A 25,761-nucleotide genomic window follows, 5' to 3' on the forward strand; every position below is an offset into this window, starting at 1 on the left:
TGATGTTCAAAAGAGAATTTTAACAAGAAAAGCTGTGTGGCTAGGGTTTGGGGAGGAGACCAGAGGTTAAAGGTAGAGCGAGCTAAGGATAAGGGACAGGGCGGCTGGGGTTAGATCAGAGTTGGCCAAGTGGAAGAATGATTTCCCGGGAGACAGGCCCGCAGGCTCTCATCTGTGCCAGCACCCCCGCAAAAGCAAGTCATCCGCGGTGCGCAAGCGCGAGCCGGTGTCTCAGGCCCCGCCCCTGCCGGCCGAGCCAGGCTCTGCAATCGGATGTAGAGATCATCGCTGTAGCCAGGCAGCAGGGTCGATCTCGGCTCTTCCCGAGACCCGGGCCTGACGATGGCGGAGAAAACTCAAAAGAGGTGCGTGTGCTGCTCGGCCGGAGCTTGCTCTCCCTCTCCGAAGGGGCGGAACCTGTGTCTGGTCGCACTGGGGAGAGGGAGGGACCGAGACGGTGTTTAGGTGGCTGGCTCCAGGATCCCACACCTGGCGTCCGCGGGGTGGGGGCGGGGAGGGTTTGGTCCTTGACCCCACCCCCACCCCACCCCAGCCCTGCTGTGCATTCTCCGGCGGGGATACAGGGACTGGGGCGAGCGAGACGCCGCCAGCCGTGGCCGCTCCATCGGCCCTGCCTCTTGTCCGGAAGAGGGAGGCCTGGAAGAAGTCACTGGAGCAGTCGCCCTCTGCCCAGCCACTGAGAACGGGGACTGTCGGTGGGAAGAGACTGTGTGGGTGACAGAGAAGCATACTGAACGACACGCGCAGCTGCAGCAGTGTTGAGCACCCTCTTGTGTCAGACTTTTTTTTGTACTTTTTAAAAGCTTTCCTGTTTTTGGAGACAGGTTCGCAGTATGTAGCCCTGGCATTTTTGGAAGTCTCTTAGGTAGACCAGGCTGGCCTTAAACTCGCAGGGATTCGTTTGCCTCTACCTCCTTTGTGCTGGAGTTAATGTGTTGAGCCACTAGACGTATGGTTATTTTTCAAGGTTTGTGTTCGTGCGCAGGTATGAGCATATGAGTGCAGGTGTCCCCGTGGCCAGAAGAGGGCGTGGGACCCCCTTGGAGGCGGAGTTACAGGAGGTGTTACTATAATGAATCTTTCCCTATCTCGGCAGCCAACTCCCAATCACGATTGAAGACTTATTATTAATTATGAAAGGTCGGCCCATAGCCTAGGCTTGTTTGTGCCTAGCTCGTATAACTTAAATTAACCCATATCTATTAGTTTACTTTTCTGCCTCGTGGCTTTATTTCCTTTGTGATGCTCATGTTGCTTGTTCATGTCTTCGTCCCAGCGACCCCTCTGCCTCAGAAATCCTGCGTAGCTGTTGGCCTCTCCGCTTGTTTGTTTGTTTTTTAAGACAGGGTTTTTTAGTAGCTATGGAGCCAGTCCTGGAACTCTGTAGACCAAGGCTGGTCTTGCCATTCAGCTTTTTATTAAACCAATCCAAGTGACAAATCTTCACAGTGTACAAAAAGATTATTCCACATTTTAAAAAGACCAAGTTGTTTGACCAGAGCTTTAAACAGTGCTGTATTTTGCCACCGAAACCACTTAAGTGGAAAGCATCTCATATATGACACTTAAAAGTGGTGAGCTGGGTGTGGTGGCACACACCTTTCAACCCAGCACTCAGGAGGCAAAGGCAGGCGGATTTACAGATCTGGGTTCTAGGTCAGCCTGGTCTACATAGGGAGTACCCGTGCAGCCAGGGCAACATAAAGAGACTCTGTCTCAAAAACAAAGCAAAAACAGCAACAACGAAAAACACCACCACCAAATAATAAATAATGGTGGGCCATCCACAGAGAGCCGTTCAGTTATCACAGGACAAAGCTCTAGAGAGACAGAGTGATTCTGGGCAACTTTAGCTAACAGCTGGGAATACAGATGACAGAACAGTGATGCCCAGGAATGAACTTTGCTTCAAGAAATTTTTGGTTTGAATGACACTGTCCCCTGTAGATTCATGTGTTTCAATATTTGATCCCCAACTGGGGGTGCATTTAGGAAGGTTTAGAAGGTGTGGCCTTGTAGGAGAAATCGTGTCACTGGGTATAGTTGGGTTTTTTTTCTTCTACTCTTTGGGGGCTGCCACCTAAAATACACAGAGACTTATTCTTACTTATGAATGCCCGGCCTTAGCTTGGCTTGTTTTAGACAGCTCTTCTAACTTAAATTACCCCCTTTCTCTTTAATTGCATTTGCCTCTGGGCTTTTTACCTTTCTTTATTCTATATATCTTTCCCTCTTACTCCATGGCTGGTCCCTGGCATCCTCTTTTCATTTTTTTGCTCCTCACTCTTTCCTATATTTCTCCTCTTCTTTATTCTCTCTGACCTCCACACCCCGTTTACTTTCCTCTTCAGCCTGGCTATTGGCCATTTAGCTCTTTACTGGACCAGTCATACAGTTGTGAGCTGCCATGTGGGTGCTGGGAATTGAACCCAGGTCCTCTGGAAGAGCAATCAGTGCTCTTAACCGCTGAGCCATCTCTTCAGCCCAACCCCAATCCTGTGATGGACTCTTATCTCTTTAGAATCTTAAGCCAAAGTAAAATTTTTCTTCCATAAACTGCCCTGGTCAAGGTGTTTCATTTCTACAACAGAAAAGTATTCAGCGCACATTTTGCTTATTTATTGGTATGCGTTTTTACAAGTGTGGGGCTACACACACGCATAGTGTGTATGTGTTGGTCAGAGGACAGCTTGTGGGGAGTTGCTTCTCGCCGCCTACTGTGTGGGACCAGGGGACTGAACTCAGGTTGTCAGGCTTGGCAGTAAGTTCTCTAATCAGCTCCCCACCCCACTGAGCCATCTTGCTGGCCCCCACACACCTTCTATAACAACGTGTTTTAAAACTTAGTTTTATTAACTTGGGTTCCAAGTATTGAACTCAGGTTACCAGGCTTCCACAGCCATGTTTTACCAGAGGAGCCATCTGTCAGCCCGTGATAACTTAAACCTTACTCGGGATGAATGTTACCTTTGCCTTCCTACAGTGTGAAGATTGCTCCTGGAGCTGTTGTGTGTGTAGAAAGTGAAATCAGAGGAGATGTGACCATAGGTAAGAAAACTATAAATGTTGTTTCTCAAGACTTAATTAATGCCATCTAATTGATTTTAGTACTTCACCTTCTGTGGTGCCCAAGTTGCAGAGTCCCCAGAGACCACCAGGAAGACCCACCAAACTGCAAAAGCAAGGTTTAATGATTGTTCATCCAGTCATGACAGGGACCCCCACCCCCTGCAAGCTGACACAGCAGCCTCCAGAGGGAGTGAAGTTCCCTGTCTACTGCTGGGTTTTAAAGACAAAAGTTACAGGTTTACATCTGTAAGTACAGGTTGTTTTCTAATTGGTTGACATTTGGGAACAATCAGAAGACTTTCTCAAAGTCATATTTTGGCACGAAATACCTGTGTACCAATTATTTTCATTAGTCAGTGTTGAAAGGGAACATTCTGCAGTTTCTATGGCTTTGTCTTGTTATTTGCAGGTGGCCTGTTGTTCATAGATACCAATAGTTTTCAGAACCATATCCTGGAGACTACAAGGGAGGTTTTGGTCTCCCCTGGAGTTTCTTTTGTGACCAAACAGTTCCCAGGAACCATGTATCTAGGAGGCTGGGGCCAGGGTGGGGGAGATGGGGGGTGGAAGGGGATCTGGAGTTTGCATTCAGTTTTGGCCCTAGGTGTCTTTTCTGTAGCCTGTCATGGCTGCGAAAGCAGGGGCCAGGTGAGGGTCTGGTCCCTTTGTTTCTGAATCATTAGAAGTGAAGCCCTTGAGTTTAGTTTACCCCTTTCACTTTAAGTCCTGCCTTCTACGTCGGTTTCACTGGAGCTCTCCATTATTTGCTTTGTTTCATTTTTAAAGTTATTTACTTCTATTAAGTGTTTAATACTTACAAAACAATATGGTATTTGGAGGCCGTGTTTGAATTTCTGTGTGAGAGTTGCTGGGCACACCAACTGGCAGCTGGCAACAGCAGTCACCCAGGATGTCACTCCCGTTGCAAGGTACAAACTTCAGAATGGTGAGATGTCTGAGTCACCCCCAAGAAACACTTTCCAGGCTGTGAGATGCAGCTGAAGGAGGAATGGGAGGGACGGAGAGGTAACCGGGAAAGAGACCAGCACAGGTTTGCAGTCCTTCAGGCCACACCCTATCCGTTAGTCCCCACCCTCCACCAGCTTGGAAGCTGCAGCCAGGCCCCAGTGGAGGATGGATGCTGGATGTGCAGGGCTCTATCTGGGTGTGTCCCTGGTGTAGGCAGAGCTGCTCTGTGTCCTGGCAGTCATTCCCAAATAATCACAGAGACTTAATTTGCGGAAGGGCTGTTGCTCACCTGTGATGTGCCAAGCGCTGCCACCTCAGAGCCAGAGCAGTAAGCTGAACAGGCAAAAGAGCTCGCCTCTGTTCCTCATGTGCGGTGAAGTCTCTGAAACTGTTTCCTGTTAGTACCGTTAACTCTCACGGTATAGCCTTGCCATCACCGAGACCAAACCAGCCCAGCACATGGTGGGTAACTTAGTGCATGGCTGAGTCCCCAATACCAGCCAGTTCTTTTTGTAAAGTCTGTTTCCCAGACACTGGTCCCCTGTGCACTCATCAGTCACAGCTGCCTGTCACCCACACTGCCAAGTAGCATTTCTGGTCCCAAACAGCAACAGTTCTTGGTTTTGGGTCTCACTGTGTAGTCCAACTGGCCTTGAACTCAACAGAGACCAACCTGCCTCTGCTTCTGAGTGTGGGGTTAAAGACAGGCCTCGACAGACCCATCAATAGTTTCTTTAATGAGGAAAAATGCCATTTTTCTCTCTAATAAGTCAAAGCTTCCAGCCAGTTTCTGTGTCCTGTCACAGGGCACCAAGGAAGGCCGTGCCACTGTTGTAGGACTTTGTTTGAAACGTGGCCTCTTCACTGATTCTAAGCTGACAGAATTTGGAGGATGACCCTGATTCTTTTCTGGGCTCTTCACTTTCTGACTTCAGCACAAACGTCCTATGAGGAGAGCATGAGCCGGGACCCTCTGACATGCCCATCCATGTCTTTACTCACCACGGTCACAGTGTCTGTGGCGCTGTCATCATGACGCAGGGAGAACTCAGTAGCTCACAAGGTGTCTGTAATTAGAAGAAAAGGCAGACTAAGAAATAATTTACTAATAATGTGTGCAGCTAGCTGGACAGCTTCCCTTGTATGTCTACTATATGTGCACAGTGCTAGCTGAGGCCAGTTCTCCTGTAACTAGGGATGTCCATCTGGGGTTTGAGTAGCCTTGCGGGTGCTGAGCCATCTCTCCAGACCCAAAGACAGGGTTTAAATGTCCTTTCAATCTGACATTTGATCACTCACTAGTTGATAGTATGCAGTGAGAATATTAAACATGTAAGACAGTCTGCCATTACAGATTTTTAGTGATTATAGCATAAGAAGTTTTGAGACAGTCTTGCTATGTAGACCAGACTGGCCTGAACTCGTAAAGAGCCACCAGCCATCACCTCAGTGCTAGGAATAAAGGCATGTGCTAACACCTGCCCTTGAGTGGTTAAAAAAGAGTTTTATTAATGCTGTGAGAATGTTATACAATGTATTTTGATCATGTTCATACCTACTCCCTCAGAAGTGGTAAAAAAAATCTTTAGGGAAAAAAGGTAGAATGAGTTGTTGTTTATCAATAGTGAGTTGTGTATGTTATATGTGTATGTGTTAACTACACAGATATGGTAGCCTCAGACATGTGCTAAGCATGCCCTGAGCATGCTTACATTTATTTCAGAAACAATTCTGGTTGTTTGTGTTTGGTTGGTTTTGGGGGTTTTGTTGGTGGTGGTTTTGTTTTTTTTGTTTTTCAAGACAGGGTGTTAAGAGAAGCTTTTTCTTAGAGAAAAGCCTTCCCGCCAGCCTGGTTCTAGAGCCGCATCAGTCCGGAGAATAGTTCCAGGCTCCTACCCCATGGCATACATGTTGACTCTCTTGTGTTTCTCCTTCCCAGAATCCTCCTGGACTCCTAGTCCCACCTATCTAGATTCATATCGACTCAACAGTACTTTATTGACAAATGTACAGGACTTCCCCCATCAACAGGGTTTCTCTGTATAGCCTTGCTGTCCTAGAACTTACTCTGTAAATCAGAGCTGGCCTTGAACTCAGAGATCCTCCTGCCTCTGCCTCCTGAGTGCTGGGATTAAAGACATGTTCACCACTGCTTAGCAAACAATTCTGCTTTCTTCCTTCCTTCCTTTCTTTTTTTTTTGGGGGGGGGTGGTGTTCGAGGCAGGGTTTCTCTATGACTTTGGAGGCTGTCCTGGAACTAGCTCTTGTAGACCAGGCTGGTCTTGAACGCACAGAGATCTGCCTGCATCTGCCTTCCAAGTACTGGGATTAAAGGCAGGCTCCACTGCCCGATTCTGTTTTTAAAGCAAGGAAAAGATGTAAGACAGTGATGTAGTTATACAGTGTTGTGTCTCCCAGTTTCATCTCATATTTGTTATGAGTATTTCTTATCTTTCCCCCACCCCAGACTCAAGTCTTATGTTGCTTTAGTTGTGTGTGTAAATAAGGTTTCCAGAGTTTGTGCTTAGATAGCTATTTCTGTCATTGTTACATTATCTGGAGTCTTTTGTCAGCTATTCATTTTGATTGAAATAGCACCTCTGATTCAAACCCTCCTGAGGAACACAATTACAAAGTTTAATCAAAGCAGAGTTACCTGGTTCCAGCTCTCCCTCCAGGTCATAGTTGTCTTTTTTAAGCTTTTTGTTTTGTTTTTGCTCAGGTTACTGGTGTTAGTTACTGTATATCCTTTCTGTTATACTGTGGAGTTGGCGGTTTGGGCACTTGATAAACTGCTTACCAGAGAGTTCAGGAGCAGTAAACTGAACTGTGGTTCGGTTGATCCACTGTTGGGGTGCTCCGTGCACGGGCTGTCCATCTTTTTACATCTTTACTAGTTTGAAAAGCACAGGATTTTGTTTTTTGGGTTTTTTTGGCCATGTTTCAAGTTATTAGAACCTTAAATCTGATCTGCAGTTTTCTTTCTTTTTTTTTTTTTTTTTTTTTTTTGGTTTTTACGAGACAGGGTTTCTCTGTATTGTTTCGGAGGCTATCGGTCCAGCCTGGCCTCGAACGCACAAAGATCCGCCTGCCTCTGCCTCCCGAGTGCTGGGATTAAAGGCATGCGCCACCACCGCCCGGCTGATCTGCAGTTTTCTAGAAATTCAGTTATTTGCTGTATCAGTGAAATTGATTAAACGTGTGAAGCATGCATGCAACGTGTGTGTGTGTGTGTGTGTGTGTGTGTGTGTGTGTGTGTGTGTGTGTGTCAGTCAGGGTTACCTACAGCACCCTGTCTGAATGAGCAGGGAGGGTGGGTGGGTTGGTTTAGGGGTGGATCATGGAAGTCTAGCCCTTGTCAGGAGCTCTCTGGCTTACAGCTCTGGGGAAGTATACACACCCCTCCTGGAGGGTGCTCAGAACTAAGAGCCCTACTAATTCTCATAGCATCAAGCCTGTTTTGCACTAGACTGCTAAAATTATTTTCTGTAAATCCTCCTTTGAGAGCTGACCAGCATTCGAGGAAGGCTCCCCCCCCCCCCCGTGTAGTCCTGGTCCCGGTGCCTCTGAGGGTGGACTCCTGATGTGGGCATTAGAGGGGCAGACTGGGCACAGTAGGGACTGCCCCACTTAGTAAACTCTCTTCCCAGTGGCCTCAGTCAGACCCAAAGCCCCCCAGCTGGAGTCTTTTTCAGATTGCCAAGCGGTGGTCACCAGAGCTGGTTCATTTTCCCTGGGTTTATTTAAAACTCTTTATTGATATTTGAAAATGCACCCGGGGTTGCTGCCCGGGGCAAAGGTGAAGAGCCCTTTACCGAAAGAGGGAAAAGGAGACGGATGCAGGAATGTCTTCCTGGCCATGCTCCGGAAGCCTGGCCAGCCGTTTAGAAAAATAACTCATCCGCCAGTTAAGGCAGCTCCGACTCCAGACACATTTGTCCAAACAAGGAGATAAGCCAAAGAGGTTTTCAGCACAGTCAGTAAGAAAATACACAGACTGCCTCGAGAGGAGTAGCGCCAAGGTCCACCCCGGAGTTAAACGGGAAAAAGGGACTGCATGGTAATGGGGTTTTTTGGGGGGGGGGAGCTTTTAACTTGAAGACCCTTAAACATGGCTCTGAATCAGACCCGTTCTAGGTAAAACAGGAAAACCCGGAGGAGACTGCCTGCCAGGCAGCATACTGTGGCCAAGGCTGCCAGACCTCCCCTCTGCAGCCTGTAGAGTGAAACTGCAGACAACTGCCCTCCTTACTGTCCCCACACCACACCCTTAGCTGTCACGTGTGCTGCGTGCTAGCTTCCCCTGACATTTCCTTTCATGTCTTTCATCTCTCCATTCAAGCAGGATTGGTTTACCTCGGGTTCTTTCAGCCCGTGCCACAACCTGCAGTTGGACGGCGATGCCAGCAGGTGGCAGTAGTGTCAAAGACCTCACCTAAGCAGCCATGTGTGTTAGCTCCGTGGGAAAGTCCCTGAGATTTATAACCAGGTGTCTTCCAGTTACCTATTAGTAACTAATTGTGGCTAACAAATAATAATGGCAGTAACAAAACACCAGTTTAAACTGCTCAGACGCCAGGCCGTGGTGGTTGGTGCATGCCTTTAATCTAGGCACTCAGGAGACAAAGGCAGGAGGATCTCAGAGTTCAACATCAGTCTACATATGGTGTTTCAGGCCAGCAGTGTCTTCACCTGTTGGGCCTTCGTGTCGGCTCCCGAATGTCACCTTAAGAACTGTATGTCGGGTCCTGTGGTAACCCTTTCAAACACTGTTTCTTGCAGCCACATTTCCATCCAGTGAGATGACTTAAGGATCTCGTCCTTTTCTAGACGTGAAATGGGCCCTTGAGAGAGTACAGGCACACACATAGCCGTGAGTGATGGAGCCCAGAGTCTAGAGTTTCTAGACAAGGGTGGGCAGTGGCTGGGACTTCAATCACAAAGAACGGAAAATAGGCTGTGGCCCTATATTTTGAAGCAAAATAGAAATCCCATATTGTGTGAGCTATAACTCCCCATTGGCTCATACCACTGGAAGGTGTAGAACTTGTTATTTCAAAAAATCCAGTATTTCTGATAGCACTGTTGAGCACCTGGAGACTGTAAATGTCTAACCGACCATTATTGGGAGTGAGTTAGGGAAGTGGTAGTGTATTAATGAAATGTGAGGTGTTTTGTAGCTGTTAAAAGTTATTTGAATGCTTTCTTCCGAGTTTTATTTATTTTTAAACTCCTTAGTGATTTTGTATGTACTGCTGCTTCATACTAGACTATGCCTTGGGACTGTGTCCTGTTTTGGCCCTGCCCTCTCTATCAGTTCCGCACTGGGGTCCCTTCCAGATCTCTGGTCAAGTCAGTGTACTAGGTAATCCCAGTTTTCAAGACAGACTCAAAGAGGCAAAATAGCTTTTTGTGTCGTCCCCCCCCCGTGTGTGTGTGTGTGTGTGTGTGTGTGTGTGTGTGTGTGTGTGTAACAGGGAGGCAGATTTGGTGCTGGGGACCCACCCAGGCAGGTCCTTGTCCTACTGCCCACATCCTCACCAACTGAGCTGCACCCCTGGCCCCCATATGCTAGCTTGTTGTTGCCCTGTGATGTACAGCATCGTCGTGTCTTGCCTTTTATAAGCCAGTGGTGACTTTTTTTTTAATATTTATTTATTTATTTTATATTCAGTCTTCTACCTACATGTTGCCCACATACCAGAAGAGGGCACCAGATCTCATTGTGGATGCTTGTGAGTCACCATGTCATTGCTGAGAATTGAACTTGGGTCCTCTGCAAGAGCAGTCAGTGCTCTTAACCTCTGAGCCACCTCTCCATCCCCCCAGTGGTGACTTTTTATCTACAAATTAGCAGTTTGTTCCACAGAATCCTGGAAGCGTCACCTCTGCCCCCTTGACCTCCAAGTGAGTTACTTCTTGTGGAATAGAAATCACCCTGAGTAGCCTAGCAGTCAGGAGGCTGCGCAGAGTCCAGGCCAGCCAGGGTTACAGAGTGGAGCCTGCCTTGGGAGACGAAACAGACAGAAAACGAAAGCAGGGGGGGGGGGGGGGAAACAGCTTCGATGCTGAGATAAGAGCATGTGGGTGGGAGGCTGAAGGAAGATAGATACCTTTTTCCTTTTTATAGAAACCCTACCTAAGATACTCACGCTTTTATCAGGACAGTTCTTAAATTCCTCCCTCCCTCCCTGTCTTATGTGCAGTGTTCTGTGTACAGCTGCAGGCCACAAGGGGGCACCAGATCTCATTATAGGTGGTTGTGAGCCACCATGTGGTTGCTGGGAATTGAACTCCACCTCTGGAAGAGCAGCCAGTGCTCTTAACCTCTGAGCCATCTCTCCAGCCAGGAAGATATCTTTTCTTATCAGTGGTTTTATTATCGCCAAAACACACTAGACCTGAAGGCAAGCAGGCGCGCGCGCGTGTGTGTGTGTGTGTGTGTGTGTGTGTGTGTGTGTACACGTGTGTACGTGTGTACGTGTGTACAAGTGCCCGCTCACTTCCGTGAAGTTCTCCAGGGCGCCCTCCTTGTACCTTAGGTTGAGGCTGGAGGTGTCTCAGGTCTCCCAGCCTCAGTCTGAGTGGCCAGCATTCATCTCTAGCTCCCCTTGCCTCCATCCTCTTTATTTAGCACTTGTCCTGACTGTGTCCTGCCTACTTCTGCTTCTGCTTCCAGTGAGCATGCCTGGACTCAGATAACCTTGTGTTTCTAGACTTCTGTCCGCTCGTGGACACAGTGTTGTTGTTCTTGAGACAGGGTTTCTCTGTGTACCCTTGACTATCCTGGAACTAGCTCTGTAGACCAGGCTAGCCTAGAACTCAGAGACCTGCCTGCCTCGGGAGTTGCTGGGATTAAAGGTGAGCACCACCACCGCCTGGCCACGGACAGGATCTTAACCACATGGTAAAAGATGGAAGTTCTGTGTTAGAAGCAGAGTGTCTGACAGAAAGACATTAGTTTTATCACTGTCTGTGTGTCACACACTGTCTTCAGTGTCATCACGTCTGACCCTTCCCTCCCGTTACCCACACGTCCTGCTGACTTCACAGGAGAGCTGGAGGCTGACCCGCCTGGCTCTGCTGCGCGTGCCCTCCCACTCACTTTGGCTCTGGGCTTGGCTCTAACCGCTGCTCTAACCGCTGCTGATAACAGCTGGAGATAGTACTGGCAAGGCACCTAGCATGGTGCCTGGCACAGACTTGGAAAAGGTTCCTCCCAGCAGCCTCACCCACCTCCTTCACCTCCCGCCCTCCTGCTGGAAGCACAGCCCACCCTGATAATTTCTTCTCACCTGCTCCTTTCACAGGCCCTAGGACGGTGATCCACCCTAAAGCACGAATTATTGCGGAGGCCGGGCCCATAATTATCGGCGAAGGTAACCTAATAGAAGAGCAGGCCCTCATCATAAATGCGTGAGTAAGACTGCAGGTGCTCCGGACTGAGCGCCACGGGAACGTTTCCAGCACCGTCAGCTGCCCCGAGCCTTCTACAGCTTAGCTCAGAAAAGCTCTCTTTCCGAGCTAGAGGAGGGGGTTAAGAAACCCAGAGGAAAAAAAAGACCCCAGACCAGAAAACACTGCCCAATGTGAGAAAACCAGAGCTCCCAGTCCTGAGTCTGGTGGCCTCCCAGTGTGACACTTTTCATCCGTCATCAAACCTCTAATGGTTTCTTTCCTGAGCCATCCAGTATCTTCCTACCGTGCTGAAGATGGTTTTGGTTGGATTTCTTGTGATGTCCACCTGTGAATTAACTGTTTTTCCCATGTTCCACACCCAGAATTACATCCACAAAGTGTGGGATCCTTGTAGCAATTCATAAACTTTAAAGATAAAAATGTGATGTTAGACAATGTGTAATCTCTTGAACTGGGCTGCAATACCCAGTATATTTTCAAAAGTGTGTATAAATTTTTCTAGATAAAGACCTGGCAAGAAATCCACGCTTTTACCTAATTTGTAACAACAATGCATGGAATTTGTGTGGGAAAATGTTTAGCTGTGATAAAAAGACTCATTTGTCTGACACTTACACAGAACATGTGGGCGTTTCTTACCGTGTGAAGCCATCTCTCTCTCTCTCTCTCTCTCTCTCTCTCTCTCTCTCTCTCTCTCTCTCTCTCTCTCTCTCTCTCCTGCAGAGGCCAACTGTCAGAGATGAAGCTGTTGTCCTCTTTGAGGATATTGTCGCAGAGTTCACTACATACCCCCCTCCCAAAATAATTGTTTTATGTGGATATCTGTTTCCATCTCACAGTTTTAAATGGTTATAATGAATGGAAATTTTTCAAGTTAGGCCTGATTCTGCTTTAGCCGGCTAAAAGTATAGTTAGCATTTCATTTATTTATTTTTGCGGTGTCCTAGAGAAGGCTCTCTGAACTTAGGATTTAAGAAACATGGAAGACCAGAAATAGCTCAGTAGTTAAGATCACTTACTGTTCTTGAGGGCCTGAGTTCGATTCTCACCAGTGACATGGGTCAGCTCATACCCCCCAGTGGCTCTAGCTCCAGGGAATCTGATACCTCTTTGATTGGGGGTAGGGGGATGACAGCAGGTTTTCTCTGTAGCCCTGACTGTCCTGGAACCCACAGAGATCCACCTCCCTCTGCCTCCCGAGAGGGGGAATGAAAGGCGTGGGGGGCACCCTCTTCTGAGGTTGGTTTTCTACCTGTGATTTCTTATATTTCTGTAGCTCTTGTTTTCTCAGAACCTAGCCCTCCCCCAGCACAAAGAACTCACCTGGCTCAGGAGCTAGACATAGCTGTGCATTTAGGCTTGATGTAGGTAAAATGGAAACAGTTGATCCAAATTTCTGAAGCGGCATGGCAGCTCTTTACTGTGTCCCTGACCTTTAGTGATCTGTCTGTTCTTTTTACAGTCATCCAGATAATATCATCCCAGACACTGAAGATTCAGAACCCAAACCTATGATCATCGGCACCAATAATGTGTTTGAAGTTGGCTGTCGTATCCTTTGCAATAACCTACCACACATCATCCCCATGTAGAAACTGGTACATATATACACCAGGCAATCAGGACTTTAAACAGGCCCGTTTACAGTATGTTAAGAAATCTTTTCTAGGACCTGGAGAGATGGCTCAGTGCTTAAGAGCATTGACTGCTCTTTCAGAGGACCTGGGTTCAATTCCCTGCATTCCCATGGTAGCTCACAACTGTCTGTACTCCAGTTCTAGGGGATCTGATGTCCTCACTATACATGCAGGTAAAACACCAGTTCAAATAAAATAAAAATAAATCATTAAAAATTAAAAAACTCTTTTCTAGGAGAGAGGAAAGGGTTGGAGTGGGGGGAGATAGAGTAATAGAGATAGATGTATCTTTCTGGGGCTGGGCTGTGGGTAGAGCACATGGCCAGCATGTGTTTCATCTCCGTCACCACAGGAGAAACAAAGGCCTTCCTGTTTTGGCAAGTCCCTCAGTAAGGTAAATACTGACCCTAACACGTAGGCGCCCAAGCACTCATGCATGCACACCTGTAGAAATCTGAAAGTCATTTACTGATGACAGGTAACTGTGGTGAGGACATTAGACACGGAGAAGCTAATTCTAGCACCTGTCTGATGTCAGAGCCAGCAGAAAACTCAGAAGTCCAAAGCACTTACCACCAAGCCCGGCCACCTGAGTTCAGTCCCCTGGTTTCACGTGGTGGAAGGAGAGAACTCACTTCCTTAGTTTGTCCCCTGAACTAAACACATACACCCTGCACACATGTATGCTCAGACACAACTATACACATATATGAAGTAAATAAGTAAATGTAATAAAATATGGGTCATTTATTTTTATTTTATTTATTTATTTTTGGTTTTTCAAGACCGGGTTTCTCTGGCTTTGGAAGCTGTCCTGGAACTAGCTCTTATAGACCAGTCTCAAACTCGTAGAGATCCACCTGCCTCTGCCTCCCGAGTGCTGGGACTAAAAGTGTGCGCCACCACCGCCCGGCTGGTCATTTCTTTAGACCCGGAGATTTGTATTTGAGATGTAAGCTTTGCTATAGATTGGCCCTAAGCAAAGGATTGCAGCAAGGCTGAGTCTGTGCATCCCTCTCACACCTCAGTACAGTGAGGACATTCTGCACTCATGGGAAAAGGTATTGACTTAATTCAAGCTTACAGATTCCCAAGCCATGAAAATGGGAGACAATAATGTCATTGAGTCAAAAGGTGAGCTGTGTCTAGAGTTTTATTGTCAAAGTAATCGAATCCTTTCTCTTTGCTGTGTCCAGGGAAACAACCTAAGTCCAGGCAAGGTGGCATGCTTGGATGGGACCAGAATTATTGTCAGATTAATTCTTTGCCTCAAAAGAATCTAACCTAGTTATGTGGTTATCTGAGAACGTGGCTAACTACATTAAATTAAAAGGCCAGCTGTGTACAGTTAAGTTGGGGCTGGGTTACAGCTCTGTTGAAAGACTTGAGATGAACTTCCGCTAAATGTGTTGGCAGTGTTGTAGTCGATGCACATTCTTGTAGGATGAGAGAGACAGATGGCAGCTTTGCCATAAACTGCTCTTTTCAATTCCCGGATTGCTTTACCCTAACCAGTCAGACAAATGTCATCTACTTGTCAAAATTTGAGCCAGGCAGGGGATTATGTGAGGTCCCCGACCTTGCTGGGAACGAGCTCCCACAGCTCGTTCTTCGGTTCAGAGACAGCACTGTTCTAGAACATTGCCTTGCCTTTCTCGACCCTGACTGGTATGGAAGAGAATGCTGCTTCTCTGAATAACAACAGTATACCTTACGTTCATATGCTCAATAGTTTTAGTTTTCATATGGAGTGTTAGCGTGGTTGTTGGACTTTCTGTGTTTCTGAGTGTCAGGCGTGTGCTCAACACTGTGTGTTCATTACCTGTTGATCCTTTAAGGGAGCAGAGAAGGACAATAGAGTCCCTGCTCCGAGATCTTACGCTGACTTGCCCAGTGCTCCACAGGGACTCTAATAAATCCGCCCCGCACTCACACACTGCCTGTTTCTGTGCTGTCTGTGATCACTGTACCTAAGCATTGTCTTTCGCCTTCTTCTTAAGACCTCTTTTCGTTTTTACACCTAAGCCATAGAGGGAAAGGGTAAACGGTGAGAAATGTCAATACTCACTTTCTGTCTTAAGTTGTGATTCTGTCGTCACCGCAGCACACGTCGGCAGAAACGTAATCTTGACCAGTGGTTGCATCATCGGGGCTTGCTGCAATCTAAACACTTTTGAAGTTATCCCTGAGAACACAGTGATCTATGGTGGAGACTGCCTACGAAGGGTGCAGACGGAGCGGCCACAGGTACTAGAACCTCTCTTTAAAAGGAGTTAGTTCCTCCAGGGCCGCTAGCTTTCCCAGAGTTGCATATGATTGCCTCAATGGGGCTGTGGGTGTGACTCAGCAGAATGCCAGCCCTGTTTCTATCCCCAAAGGCAAATGAATAAAACTTCAGAGAAACAGTCCCCAAATTTGGATTTATTTGCAGTTCAATCATGATTCTTTAGATTAAAACCAAATATATAAAAAGTGTGTGTGTGTGTGTGTGTGTGTGGGAGAGAGAGAGGGAGAGAGAGAGGGAGAGGGAGGATCTTGAATTGTTATTAATTCACTTCTAAAATACAAATCTTCAAGATGAGGAATGGCCCTACAAATGTCACACTGGGTTTCTAACTTAGTTTATGGATTATAAACACAGTTTATGAATAAAGAAAGTATATTTAGATATTTCCCAGGCTCACAAGAAGTCATCCCCTCTTAATAACCCAGATTGAGAATAATGCTAGATGTGCAGACTGAAGTTTTCAAGCTCATGTCTTGGCATGCTCAGGGTAGATTTCTTGAGCTTCCTTTTCTTCCCCCAAAAGAAAATCTTTTCAAGACATTTGATACATGACCTTTCTTAGCCATATTTTTAATCATAAATTAATACCAGTTCTTTGTAGAATATTCCACTTTTCCATTCTCAAAGTTTAATATAGCCTCTGCCAGTCTGGAACTTACAGCCAAGGATGACCTTGAACTTCTGTCCTTCGGACTCCAACTCCTGGGCTGGGATTGCTGGCATGTACCACTGTGCCCCACTTGTGTGGTGCTGAGAAGCAGACTCGGGTTTCATGCATGCTGAGCTGCTGCTCACCACTGACTGATCACCTCCTCATCCCCACCGGCCTCTCTTCTTTTGTGGGCAGCAGCAGCTGGTGTTCCATAGGCTAACGGGGAAACTAAGTCTTTAAATCATCTGTTTGTCGCCAGGCGTTGGTGGCGCACGCTTTAATCCCAGCACTCAGGAGACAGAGGCAGGTGGATCTCTGTGAGTTCAAGGCCAGCCTGGTCTACAGAGCGAGTTCCAGGACAGGCTCCAAAACAATACAGAGAAACCTTGCCTCGAAAAAACCAAAAAAGAAAAAAAAAAGTGTCTGTTTGTGTAATAGCAAAAGTGACTAAAGGGGAAGAATAAGCTGTAACTGCAGAAAGTGGGTCAGAGTGAAGAGAGCAAGAGCAGCGGGGTCTAATGTCATAGGTGAGCAGCTGTCTCCCCAGCGTCACCAACCAGCGTGACAGTCACACAGTGGAATCCCCGCTTTTCACAACCCTCAAGTGAGTTACAGTCAGGAGATGGACAGTGCTGGGCACTGGAGAGCAGAGCTCAGCTGAGGGCATCACAGAGCTTGTAGGAAGCACTCTTAATGTTTAGAAACCAGACAAAAATCTGTAAACAGAAATTCAAAAATGTCTTCCTATAGGTTTTTGCTTGCAAAATTGTTTGGCTTTATGATGACGACATTACCACTACAGATTTAAGAAAGCAAACGGGTAAAGAAAAATAAATGTGTGAAAATAATTTTGAACTCCACGAGCAACTAGCATTTCTACCTGTATTGTTGCCCTTGCTCTCTGCCATCCTGCCATCCTGTCTTCTCATCTTTGCAGCCCCAGACGCTACAGCTGGACTTCTTGATGAAAATCTTGCCCAATTACCACCACCTAAAAAAGACCACAAAGGGAGGCTCAACCCCAGTTAAGAACTAAGAAGTCGTCAAGATGGTGATCAGCTGTGGTGACTTTTGAAAGGGCCCAGTGTTTTAACAACATGTTCACTATATATTGGAAACAGTTATGGGGAGAGGTGGGTCCCATGGTAACTGCCTTTATAATTTATATGGAGTGTATTGTTTCTCTGTCCTTGTGGTAATTTATAGACTCAGTTTGTCTTTTGTGATACAAAATATTAGCCATGCATTTAGTATGAAAAAGACTATCCATGATGACATGTCATGTTGTGTTTATATTCTCATGTAACCATAACTAAATAGAAGTTTGGCTACTTGCATTAATCTTACCAAATAGCTGCCTCAATGTTTATTGCTAGTGTTTATGATACATCAAAGCTGAGGTTTTTCCCTTTACCTCTTGTGTATTTATAGCTGTTGAAAAATGGTACCCGGTGTTGGTGGCGCACGCCTTTAATCCCAGCACTCGGGAGGCAGAGGCAGGTGGATCTCTGTGAGCTCCAGGCCAGCCTGGTCTACAGAGTGAGTTCCAGGACAGCCTCTAAAACAATACAGAGAAACCCTGTCTCGAAAAACACCAAAAAAAAAAAAAAAAAAAGGTGACGACGCACTTGGGAGGCAGAAGCAGGCAGATCTCTTTGAGTTTGAGACTAACCTGGTCTACAAGAGCTAGTTCCAGGATAGCCTCCAAGGCCACAAGGAAACCCTGTCTCAAAAAAAAAAAAAAAAAAAAAGAAAATGGAGGTGAGGGACCGGAGAATGGCTCAGTGGTTAGAAGCACTGGCTGCTCTTCCAGAGGACCTGGGTTTGACTCCCACCACCCACATGGTAGGTCACACCCATCTGTAACTCCAGTTCCAGGGGATCTGATACCATCTGCTAACCTCTGAGAGACCAGGCATGCAAGGGGAACACATACATACATGTAGGCAACACACACATAAAAAGTGAACAAAGCTAAGAAGATTGTGACACATGTTAGGGCTGGAAGATGGGTCAGCTATTAAAGTTGAGGTTCACGACGTAAGATGCGAGTGAGGTTTCAGTAGCAGCTGAGCGTAGACCTCACTGGTTTAAACGAGACTATATGTGTTTATTCTCTCAGTCAGTCATCAGGAAGAGAAGCCTCAAGAACATGCAGAAGGAATCATCTCTGACTCAATTGTCAAGCAAATGACCACTTAGCTTAGTGTACTCCTGAGTTTCTGAGGACAATAAAACTAAGATTGGGGGCTGGAGAGATGACTCAATGTGTAAAAGCAACAGGCACTTGCCACCAAGCCTGGTGACCTGAGTTCCATCCCCAGAGCTCACACAGTAGGAGGGAACTGTCTCCCACAGACTATCCTCTAACCTACAGACACACACACACACACACACACACACACACACACAGAAAATAAATGTAGAGCTATGACTACATGAAGTTATTTTGACATGCTACTAATCACTAACTGTTATAATATTGCTTACCTAACTACATGAAGGGTGGACACTTAAGGACTGTGGGTTGAACCTAAGGCCTCATATATGTTCAGTACACCTTCTATCACTGAGCCACACCTACATCTACAACCCTTCATAGTTTAGTAATCCAATACAGTAGTGCATGCAATTAATAGAACACAAGTATTCAGCTTGTGAATGACATTAATACCAAGATACTAAGTTACAAGGTTAATGCCAGGCAGTGGTGGCAGGCACCTTTAATCCCAACACTCTGGAGACAGAGTCAGGTGAATCTCTGTGAGTTCACCGCCAGCTTGGTCTGCAGAGAAAGTTCCAGGACAGAGACACAGAGAAATCCTGTCTCAAAAAGAAAGAAGGAAAGAAAGAGAAAAAGAAAGAGGAAAGAAAGGAGGGAGGGGGGAAGGAGCCATTCTATAACTTAGAGTTCTCTTGTTTCAGAGGACCAGCTGTGGCTTGAGAGAGGCAGAACATACCTCAGATGTAGGCACTTTTTTTAAAAGCATTAATTGCAGGCTTAGCTGGACCACCATCTAGTTTCAGGTGCAGCTGTGAATTTCATTGCAGAAAAAGGAGGAGCTCTGGCCGGGAACGGCATTTGGTCTGCACATAGAATCTTCTGAGGAAGCTGTCTGGCTTACACATTTATCTCATGCGAGTTTAGTTTCTGTGGATTTGTGTTTTCCAGCCTCCGAATATCCTGGTTAAGTAGCGTTGACTCTGCAGGATGAACCAAAGGCCAGACATTATGCTGCTCCCTCCTCTCTGGAGCTAGGCTACCAGCCTTCCGGTGGCATGTCCCCACCGAGTCACCACACTATGGTAGACAGTAAGCTCCATGGTAGACTAAGCCGACCTACGTACCCTGGCTGAGGTAGCAACCAGCCAGGGAAGAAAGCAACTGTTTCTTTCCCTGCGTCTTGATGCAGTTGGCACTAGCTCTTGAGTCGGGAATGGATTTCACCAGGTGAAGTGTCAAGTCTGGAAAATGCTTACACCATACATCATGTGCACATTGCACCAGTTGCCTGTCTCATAAATTGCCCCAAAACAGTAGCATCAAACAGCATGCGTATTGTTACTGCCTAGTTTCTGAGGAGCCAGACTCTGGGTGGCTGGGCTGGGTTTCACTTCTGTCATCAGCCACAGCTCGGATCATCAGAAGGTGGGTGAGCTGTAGGAACCGCTCCAGGATGATGGTCATGGTTGTCAGTGGGAAGCCTCAGTTCATTGTCACCTAAGAGCACTCGAGTGTCCTCATGACACAGTGCTGTCTTCCTTTAAAACTGTCTGATCTAGACTCTCCCCGAAGGTCTCTGCACTGTAGGAAGGTGAGTGTGGAAGGCAGTTTCTTATTAATTTAATGTCATGGTGTCAAAGCCCTGTCATGGGGTGTTTTCTAATAGAAAGCATGCAATACCAAGTATCTTGATTCAGTTTACCTCTGACACTGTTTGGAATTGGCCCAGACTCTACAGACTGGAGACTGTCTCTGTCTTGTTTGCTAGCTGCAAGTGGACAAAACTGTCCATACTGCTGCCCAATAAGGTAGAAATATGGAGTTCCTATGATCACCCCTCTTTAATAATTATCTAAAAAGACCCATGGGACTCAGAGGTGTAGTGGCTAGTTTTATGTCAACACAAGCCAGAGTGATCTAAAAGGAGGGAACCTCCATTGAGAAAACACCTCCATAAGATCCCATTACGGGGCATTTTTAAAATTAATGATGGATGGAGGGAGGCCCCGGCCCATGGCGGATGATGCCATCCCTGTGCTGGTGGTCCTGGGTTCTATAAGGTTGAGCAAGCCAGTAAGCAGCACCCCTCCATGGCCTCCATGTCACTTCCTGCCACCAGGCTCCTGCCCTGTTTGAGTTCCTGTCCGGATTTCAATGATGGAAGTGTAAGCCAAATAAATTCTTCCTCCCCAGGTTGCTTTAGGTCGTGATGTTTCATCATAACAATAGAAACCCTAACTAGGACAAGAGCTACCCTCACTGTTGCAGACAGTGGAGAGGTGAGCGGGGTAGGAGGTGGAGACGAGATGGCCTAGGGCTTCGTTTCATTGGGGACACCATTCTCCCTGTGTGTGGCCTAGGGCTTCATTTCATGGGAGACACCATTCTCCCTGTGTGGCAGTGTCGCCAACTGGCCGCTCGGTGAATGTCACCTGAGGGTTTTTTACCCACTCTCCAGCTGCTCTACCCTCCTTGTGGGGGTGGGGCCCAAGCAATTATTCTCATCACTTGGACTCAGCATACATGAGATGGTAAGTTCCAGAAGTTTGTGGAAATCAACACCAGGAACCGAGACAAAGACCAAATATTTTTGTCTTAACGTTTAGAAATGCCCCTAAACATAACATAAATCTCATTAGGCATCAGTTTAACTTGTCTAGGCCTAATAGGAATAATTATTAACAAAGCCTTGAAGGACAATATTCAGTGGGAGAATGCTGAAAATACTAAACTACTCCTACCACTAATAAACACATTTAGTCAACTCTGACTTTAAAAATTGTGTTTATTAAACTTGCATGGAGGAGCTAGAGAAATGATTCAGCAGTTAAGAAATCGAAGTGTGACTTGAATTCAGTCCCCAGGACCCATGTCAGGCAACTCACAGCCACCTCTTACTCAGACTCGAGGACCTGGCACCTCCAGCCTCCAATGGGACCTGTACTCCCGTGCACAGTCCCTGCTCCTCCATACACAAAACTAAATATAAAAATAATCTGTACCAGGTGTGGTGGCACATGCCTTTAATCTCAGCACTGGGGAGGTAGCGGTAGGCTAGCCTGGGTTCCAGGATAGCCACAGAAACCCTATCTCAAAACAAACAAACTTTGCATGTGCATGGGGCTTACTACACACATGGAAGTTCGTTCACTACAAAGTGACTCCCTCAATTCTTCCAATCAGATAATACCACCTGTGTTTTGCAGATATGGAAACCTGTATGTGTTGCGTTTGGAAGTCTCATCCAGCCTTCTAAAATCTTTTTAGTGAGCTCCCTAGGTGCTACATAGGGAAAGGGGATTGAATTGAACTTTTTCAGTCAATAAAGTTCTTCATCTGTGTGAGAACAAAAACAGGGAAATTTTAAGAAGGAAAGGCTGTTTGGTCTTCCTGCTGAATGTGAGAAGACTTAACCAAATGGGCCCTTGTTCGTGAGGCTCCTGCCAGTCTGCCCAGAACTCTAAGCGGGGCCAGCATCACATAACTGCTGCCACTGCGCATTTGTGTTTTGCTTCTTTTTTGTTTTGTTTTGTTTTGTTTTGTTTTTTCGAGACAGGGTTTCTCTGTGGCTTTGGAGGCTGTCCTGGAACTCACTTTGTAGACCAGGCTGACCTCGAACTCACAGAGATCCGCCTGCCTCTGCCTCCCAAGTGCTGGGATTAAAGGCGTGCGCCACCAACGCCCGGCTTGTGTTTTTTGCTGATTAGAGTAATATAGTTTCTCTTACAGTGGTTTAGGAGGTGGGAAGTCCTCATTTCACAGCCTGCCTGGACACCACCTCTTCTCATTCTGAGGGCTCCTTCTTAGCATGCAGTCCAAGTGTTAACAAACTGAAGGTTTCAGAGTTCACTCTGAAAGCTTTTTAGTCCCTGCCTCAGACCGTCATCTGCTTTATCAAACAGACACCGGCAGCGCAGTGGCCGCCTCTTCCTGATGCTCGTAGATGCTCGAGAGCTTGTGAAGACTTTTGTCACCTGTAGTAATGACACTTCAGACTTTATTGAACATAAACTAAGAGCAGCTTCTTTCTGGCTTCTTGAAAGTGTTAATATATTGTTGGGCCCCAGTCTCCACAGATCTCTGTGCGTTGCTTGTCAGCTGATAGCCACAGGTGCATCCTGTTCTTTAGTCCTGGCTTATAACCCTGGCCTTGCCCACCTGACATCAATATCTAGAACGAGGAAAACACAGACTCTTACACTTGGGGTTTCTCCACTGTGCTGTAAGTCTGTATATAAAGCTGCCCCCCCCTGCCCCTTGCAAATGACACACACGCATTCTCTTAGCACAAATGGTCAGAACATCTCTTTTATCTAAATCTCCAGGCTTTTTGCCTGATACGTTAGATTTGCTCATGGTGTGGGCGCCACAATAAATGCTTTAGGGAGTTAGCAGAGATCAGTCACAGGAGGTACCAGTCACACTGTCCTATGTTTGGGGAAGTGTAGTCTAGTCCCTCCAGAGATCTGACTATGAGACCTGAGACTTGGTTTGACCAGATCCTCACGGTGAACATCCCTTCTGAAGCTTTCCACATCTCTCACCTTTGTGTGATTTGAGTGGCGCTCCATCCTGAAGTTAGGTTTTCTTCTTGCTTTTGTTTCTTGGTTGTCATTTACTCTCTTGATCTGTTTCAAGACAGGATTTCCCTGTGGGTGACTTAAAAGTTGTAATCCTCCTGCCCCCACTTCTGGCGTGTAAGGGTTACGGGTGTGCACCGCCAGGCTTCGCTGAGATTTCCCACTGGTGAAGTCAGCTGAACTTTCTTTCGCTCTCTGTGTGCCTTAGACCTTTGATCTGCTTTTGCTCCAAGGCCCTGTGCATTTTCACAACTGGTAGCTTGCCTGCTCAGTGGTGGGCTAATCCTGGATCTGTGCTGTCCAAAAACTAATTATATTTGTTCCCAACCTCGTTTATCCAAGTTGTACTTTGAAATGACATAACTTAATTCAATATCACCCAAACCAAACAAAAGAGTTGTAATCTTTATGAAAACAAGTTGAATGTTTAGGAGGTGATAAAGACTTAATTTTTAAAAAACGTAGAATTACATGTGGACAAAACAATCCTGACAGTTTGGGCAGAAGGAGGAAAACCGAATTCTACAAGGATTTTCCTCACACTGTGCAAGTATCTGAAGTCCTCATGCCAGTGAGCTTTAGCTTGATATCTGTCCTAACAGGTGTCTTAACAGTCCAGTTGGCAGCCTGCTGTCAAAGAGAAGGGTTATGCCTGACGCCAGACAAATGATGGAGGAACTGAATGACTTACATTTGATTTTACATTAAGAATAAAACGTTGATGAGCTACATTATAATTTTATGAATTCCACACGTTAAAGGATGATGCTGGCCAACTTCAGATTCTGACTACACAGGAAAGTAAGGCTCCCACTGCTGTGTGCCAGCATGGAACACAGCTGTGAACTGCCTGGCCCTGGGCGTGTCCTTGGTGCCTGTGTGCACTTCAGAAGAGTATCCTCTGCTGGTTATGGAGGAACAAGTCTGTAACCCCAGCACATGGAGGAGGCTGAGACAGGAGGATCCCAAGATTGAGGCCAGCCTGGGCAAATAGTGAGATAAGGATGGAAAGACAGAAAACATACAGATGCTTCAAGACCTGGCTGAGCCTAACCAAGTATGTAAAAGTGATAATACATGTTCCCATTGTTTAAACTAGGATGAGAGGGGCTGCCTTACTGTTACAAAATAACAAAACCTATTGTTTGCTGTCTGGTTCTGCTGCCCTAATGAGCGCACCCTGTCCTGCTCCTTCAGCTGTTGCAAGGTGGTGAGCCAAGGGTGGACCAGATGTATATACGAAGGAAAGCAAGTTTGTTTGTTTGTTTTAAACAGGAAATGGCGAAGGCTTTCAGATTTGGCAATAAAGACATGGACAAGTAAAGGGGGGAAGTTAGGAAGCAATATAACTAGACTAGATATTAAAGACGAACTTGGCTTCTGTGAAGAGCCTATCCATATCAGCGCCTAAGGTGTCATAAAGCGTTAGTGTCCCAGCTTTGAACTCAAATACGAGCTCAGTTCATCACCTATACCAATCTATAGGGATTCTGAAAAGCAACATTTCCTGTTCCGGTCACAGTCAGAGAGGCAGGAAAGCCTGTGGTGTATCCCTCACATGTGCGCTATGCTCAAAAGAACTCAGACTAAAAAAGGAGATAGGCAGAGTGGAAGCTCTAAGGCTGGGTCCCTCCCCAGAGACAACCGTGAAACTGATGAAGACCAAATTCACCTCAGGATGCTGGAACCAAGAGGAGCACAGCACAAGCGGCAGGTGCGTGTGAAGGGGGAGGCTGCTGATCTGTAAGGTAAGAGACTGTGGTAGGGAGACTCACAGAGACTATGGTACGGAGGCTCACAGAGACTGTGGTACGGAAACTCGCTCCCAGCTCCGTTCTCAGCACGGCCACCCCTACGGGAATCGTGGCCCTCAGTCTTGCCGTAGGTGGCTGGGACTAGAGCAGGCAAGACTATGTCATCCACAAGAGGTTGGGGCCATGAGTTTTGTTTAGCTGCAACAAAATGGACCTCTTTAAACTCACTGGCCGTGTCTTTTCTCTGGTGACAGCTATAAGAAGATTTAAGGCCACAAAACACAGATTGTTTTTTCCACTTTGAAGCCAAACAGTAAAGGATGTATTTGTCGGGACAGTAGCTGGCCAGGTAGACAACAGAACAGGCCTCTTGGTGATAACACGCAACAGGACTGTATATTTGTTAAAATAGTAATAGTAATAATAATAGCTTGGAATGGTCACTAAACAAGCAGGTGGCAACAACCCTCGAGGAGCAAAAGTCATCAGTAAGGGATAGAGTGGGGTGGGGGATAGGGAGTGCAGGGGTGGGGGGTTGGTTGTGGCAGGAGTCTGACTCCAGTTACCATGTCCTAGCACTCAGCCTACCCAGGGCCTAACACATAAATGCAAAGTCTTAAGGAAATGAAGACAAAAACTGCCAAGCAAGAATTCTAATTTGGGAGGCTGGAGAGGACCTGAATGTGGTTCAGATTAGACAGCTCACTGTGGTAATTATTTTAAGGTGTGTTACTTTTGTTTATTCTGTGGAACGTTTGTTTAATAATGTGAAGATGTGTGACTTTTGTTTATGCTGCATCTGTTTAACTCTGTGAAGCTGTGATTCTTTGCCTGTCTACAACACCTATGGTCTAATAAAGAGCTGAATGACCAATAGCGAGGCAGGAGCCAGGATAGACAGGGCTGGCAGGCAGAGAGGACAAATAGAAGGAGAGGAAACCAGGGACCAGTCACCCAGCTCTACCCCAAGACATGGAGGAGTAAGAAGGAAAGAAAGGTGTACAGGAATCGAAAAGGAAAAAGCCCAGAGGCAAAAGATAGACAGGTTAATTTAGAGATAAGAAAAGCTGGCTAGAAACCAGTCAAGCTAAGGCCGGGCACTAAGAATAAACCTCTGCGGGTGATTACTTGGGAGCTTGGTGTCAGGCC

General features: G+C 46.5%; 1 protein-coding gene across 5 annotated transcripts; it reads left to right on the top strand.

Moving 5' to 3' along the window:
• The first annotated feature begins 223 nt into the window (after positions 1–223).
• Dctn6 (dynactin subunit 6) lies at positions 224–17,400 on the top strand. 5 transcript variants are annotated; one of them, XM_040731830.1, is made up of 7 exons: positions 224–365; positions 3,005–3,069; positions 11,370–11,475; positions 12,941–13,029; positions 14,202–14,249; positions 15,220–15,362; positions 16,992–17,400. In XM_040731830.1, the coding sequence occupies exons 1-7, from the start codon at positions 343–345 to the stop codon at positions 17,088–17,090; spliced, it is 573 nt and encodes a 190-aa protein (XP_040587764.1). In that variant the 5' UTR covers positions 224–342; the 3' UTR covers positions 17,091–17,400. The 5 variants fall into 5 exon arrangements, with proteins under 5 accessions (XP_040587764.1, XP_040587767.1, XP_040587768.1 ...); XM_040731833.1 differs by lacking the exon at positions 3,005–3,069 and having other exon boundaries at positions 346–365; XM_040731834.1 differs by lacking the exon at positions 224–365 and having other exon boundaries at positions 3,003–3,069; positions 11,370–11,438.
• The last annotated feature ends 8,361 nt before the right edge of the window (positions 17,401–25,761 follow it).

Source organism: Mesocricetus auratus, unplaced genomic scaffold (genome assembly GCF_017639785.1).
Source record: "Mesocricetus auratus isolate SY011 unplaced genomic scaffold, BCM_Maur_2.0 Super-Scaffold_100026, whole genome shotgun sequence".
NCBI classification, from domain to species: domain Eukaryota; kingdom Metazoa; phylum Chordata; class Mammalia; order Rodentia; family Cricetidae; genus Mesocricetus; species Mesocricetus auratus.